Below are 3973 nucleotides of genomic sequence, written 5' to 3'. Positions count from 1 at the left end.
AGACGTTGCCCGCTGTTTCCCCCACTGTCCTGCACCATGCACTCTAATGCTCCTACTGCTCCCTTTCAGACTTCTCCTCCATATATCAGCTCTTACCCACCGTTCTGCTACTCTTTAGCGTGTGTACTGGAGTCCTCCAACTGTCGGTTACCTCTTGTTTGCCACTCCGCTGCGTTTTTGCTTAACAACCCCTCCCCACCTCCAGTATATTTTGTGTCATCTAGCTGTTGATCACCTCTTCCCCCGCCCACTTCAGTTTGGCGTTTGTGACCAATCCCGCCTCTCCCATTGTATTTCAGGTCACTCTGCTATCAGACACTTCTTGCCTACGTGAAGCTTCCCTTTGCCATGTGTAACGTCCCTCACCTCACCAGTGTATTTTGGGTTATCCAGCTGTCTATCGTCCCTTGCCTGTTGGGCATATATATCAGATTCATGGACTGGAAATTCTGCAACCCGCCTCTGGGCTGCTATCATTTGCGTTGTTTATTCATTAATTGAATAACTGATGTCCACAGATATTTCACTCCGCTCATGACCTGCTGTCTGAACTTGGATTGAGTCACTCCATAAATAAAAGTGTTTGTGCAGCAGCTTAAAACCTGCAGCATAATTCCAACTTGTAGAAATATATATTCAGAATTGCTGTAATCCCCGGGATCTTTTCCTGTAACGTTATAATATAAGAAATGTATAACAAAAACCAACCACAGCAGTATGAAGCTGCCGGATACGGCGAAGAGTAAAATCACAGACTTCCTTCTGCTCTTCATCTCTGGGTCACTGTGATTCTTTCCCTTGCTCTGACCCCTCAGTCCCTTACGGACGCGACTGGCCACTAAAATGTATCTGACTGTCAGAGCGTTGAGCAACACAATTAAAGCAAATGGGAGCAGTGGGGTTAAAACTGTGTCAAACCAGTCAAATCCCACCCATCCGGGCTCAGCAAAATAACTTGGCTTTAAATCACAACCCCTTGTTACATTGTTGATTATCTCTACAGGTTCATATGTAAAGTAGAAGGGAACGTTTTTAAAACACAGCAGCATACAACTTAGTGCAAGAACCACAGCTGCAGATTTCTCGGTGCAATATTTTGCTTTCAGCTTCTGGCAACAAATGGACACAAATCGATCAAAGGTGAAAGTAACGGTGAACCAGACAGAACATTCTGTTGCTGCACGAAGCAGGACAATAATAACACTACACACAGGGGTGAGGTGCAGGAAAGATTCTGGGAAATAGTAATAACTGAATCTGTACAGTATGATCTCCGTGATAATGACCAGCAGATCCGCCATTGCCATGGCCACCAGGTAGCGAGTGGTGCAGGTGGAGAGGCCGCACTGTCCCCGGGACAGAATCACAATCGCCACGAAATTAACTGTAAGAGACAGAAAGGTAAGAAGACTGGAAATTACTGATTAAAAGCTCTCCGTGTCTAATTCAGACTGCAAGCACAGGAATTTAGCACCATAAAAAGAGATGGGTCGGAGTGTAAAATATAAAAATTTCAAACGCGACCACAACCCACCTCTGACCAGCCCACCTCCAGTTTTATTGGAGTTGTAGCAGGCGGCAACCACTCCCAGGAGGGATGTTGGTAATTTCAATATTTTAATGGAGCTGGAAGTCACTGGTTTCAACTGTTTTCGAGGTTTAACTCTGGCCAGCCCGGCTTTCCTCATTTTAACTCATCCCTCATACAGAGAAAGCTGGGGTTGGAAATTGGAACGACATCCCTCCCTCAGTATCGGATCAACCCGTGGGATAGGGGACCGGCCGCTTGGGGTCAGAGCGCCCAGTTGCGGGATCAGAGTACACACACCCCAAACCCCACCCCCACCCCATGCATCAGGCACCACACCTCGGAATGGATACCCCATTGAACCAGTCCCCCATCCTGTCTTGAATAAGAAGTTCCCCCCGCCATCTTACTCGTGCCGGCCTCAGACCATGCAGCCAGGATAGGAGACCCCTCTTCGAGCTTGACGATCAGATACTCTCCTGCCCCGTCTGCTCACCAGACTCAGAACACGCTCTAAAATAGAGAACCTCCCTGGGTTAGAGGATCAAATACTCCCTCTCACTCTCCCCCTTCCGCTGACTCACATCATGCTCCAGGATAGGAGACCCCTCGGGATCGGGATCGACAACCCAAAGATTGGAGATGTCACCAGTCTCTCTTCAGGTCAGCAGTTGGTGATTGAACAGCCCCTGATTTCAGCCGACTGCCCCTATAATTCGGCAATAACATTTGGGTCGCCTTGGTCTTAATGCCAGCTCCAGAGTCCTCACTGCCGAACTGCAAGTCAAGCCTGCCAATCAGGATGAATTCAGGGCGGCGACCCCTGTCAAGGGTAAAAGAGGCAGGCAAGAACAAAGAGCAAACAGCAGTACAGCACAGGAACAGGCCATTCGGCCATCCAAGCCTGCGCCGATCTTGATGCCTGCCTAAACTAACACCTTCTGTCCTTATCCCTTTATTCCCTTCCTATTCATGCATTTGTCAAGATGTCTCTCAAACGTCGCCATCGTATCTGCTTCCAGAACCTCCCCTGGCAGCAAGTTCCAGGCACTCACCACCCTCTGTGTAAAAAAAAAATCTTGCCTCGCACATCCCCTCTAAACTTTGCTCCTCGCACCTTAAACCTATGTCCCCCAGTAACTGACTCTTCCACCCTGGGGAAAAGCTTCTGACGATCCACTCTGTCCATGCGGCTCATAACTTTGCAAACCTCTATCATGTCGCCCCTCCACCTCCGTCGTTCCAGTGAAAACAATCCGAGTTTTTCCAACCTCTCCTCATAGCTCATGCCCTCCAGACCAGGCAACATCCTGGTAAACCTACTCTGTACCCTGTCCAAACCTCCACGTCCTTCTAGTAGTGTGACGACCAGAATTGCACACAGTATTCTAAGTGTGGCCTAACTAAGGTTCTGTACAGCTGCAACATGACTTGCCAATTTTTATAATCTATGCCCCGACCGATGAAGGCAAGCATGCCATATGCCTTCTTGACTACCTTATCCACCTGCGTTGCCACTTTCAGTGACCTGTGGACCTGTACGCCCAGATCTCTCTGCCTGTCAATACTCCTAAGGGTTCTGCCATTTACTGTTTTTCTCCCACCTGCGTTAGACCTTTCAAAATGCATTACCTCACATTTGTCCAGATTAAACTCCATCTGTCATTTCTCCACCCAAGTCTCCAACCGATCTATATCCTGCCGTATCCTCTGACAATCCTCATCATTATCCGCAACATCCACCAACCTTTGTGTCGTCCGCAAACTTACTCATCAGACCCGCGAAATTTTCCTCCAAATCGTTTATATATGCTACTAACAGCAAAGGTCCCAGCTCTGATCACTGCTGAACACCACAAGTCTCATCCCTCCATTCAGAAAAACACCCATCCACTGATACCCTCTGTCTTCTATGACCGAGCCAGTTCTGTACCAATCTTGTCAGCTCACCCCTGATCCTGTGTGACTTCACCTTTTGTACCAGTCTGGCATGTGGGACCTTGTCAAAGGCTTTACTGAAGTCCATATAGATAACATCCACTGCCCTTCCTTCATCAATTATGTTCGTCACTTCCTCAAAATAGTAATCATATTAGTAATACACGACCTCCCCTTCACAAAACCGTGCTGTCTCTCGCATGGTTTTGTGAAGGGGAGGTCGTGTCTCACTAATTCATTGATTTTTTTGAGAACGTGACGAAGATGATTGATGAAGAAAGGGCTGTGGAAGTTATCTTAGCCTTTCAGTGCAGCAGCTTTGTCGGGAGCAGAGTTTGAGCGAGTGAGCAGCTGGGAAAGTCAGTTTGAAAGTAAATTTAATTTCCTTTTGTTTTTCGGCGGAGGCCAGGGGGCTGCTGGGTAAGTAAAACACTATATATTTGGGCGGTTTAAAATAACTTTCCTTTCAGTGCAGCAGCTTTTTCGGGAGCAGAGTGTGAGCGAGTG

At 47.7% G+C, this 3973-nt stretch overlaps 1 protein-coding gene across 1 annotated transcript; it reads right to left on the bottom strand.

Annotated features, from left to right (window-relative positions):
- Nucleotides 1-473: 473 nt before the first annotated feature.
- Nucleotides 474-1688, bottom strand: LOC137360265 (probable G-protein coupled receptor 139). The gene is made up of 2 exons (XM_068025766.1): nucleotides 1550-1688; nucleotides 474-1420 (listed from the first exon to the last, which is right to left on the bottom strand). Exons 1-2 carry the CDS (start codon nucleotides 1686-1688, stop codon nucleotides 474-476), a joined length of 1086 nt encoding a protein of 361 aa, XP_067881867.1.
- Nucleotides 1689-3973: the final 2285 nt, after the last annotated feature.

This window comes from Heterodontus francisci, unplaced genomic scaffold, assembly GCF_036365525.1.
Source record: "Heterodontus francisci isolate sHetFra1 unplaced genomic scaffold, sHetFra1.hap1 HAP1_SCAFFOLD_492, whole genome shotgun sequence".
NCBI classification, from domain to species: domain Eukaryota; kingdom Metazoa; phylum Chordata; class Chondrichthyes; order Heterodontiformes; family Heterodontidae; genus Heterodontus; species Heterodontus francisci.
The sequence above is the reverse complement of the archived record's forward strand: the minus strand, read 5'-3'. Positions and strand labels throughout refer to the sequence as shown.

Coding starts and splice junctions, on each gene's coding strand:
- LOC137360265 (XM_068025766.1), bottom strand. CDS start 1,688: ATGAGGAAAGCCGGGCTGGCCAGAGTTAAACCTCGAAAACAGTTGAAA. Junction 1,421..1,549: donor CAACTCCAATAAAACTGGAG/GTGGGCTGGTCA, acceptor GCTTTTAATCAG/TAATTTCCAGTCTTCTTACC.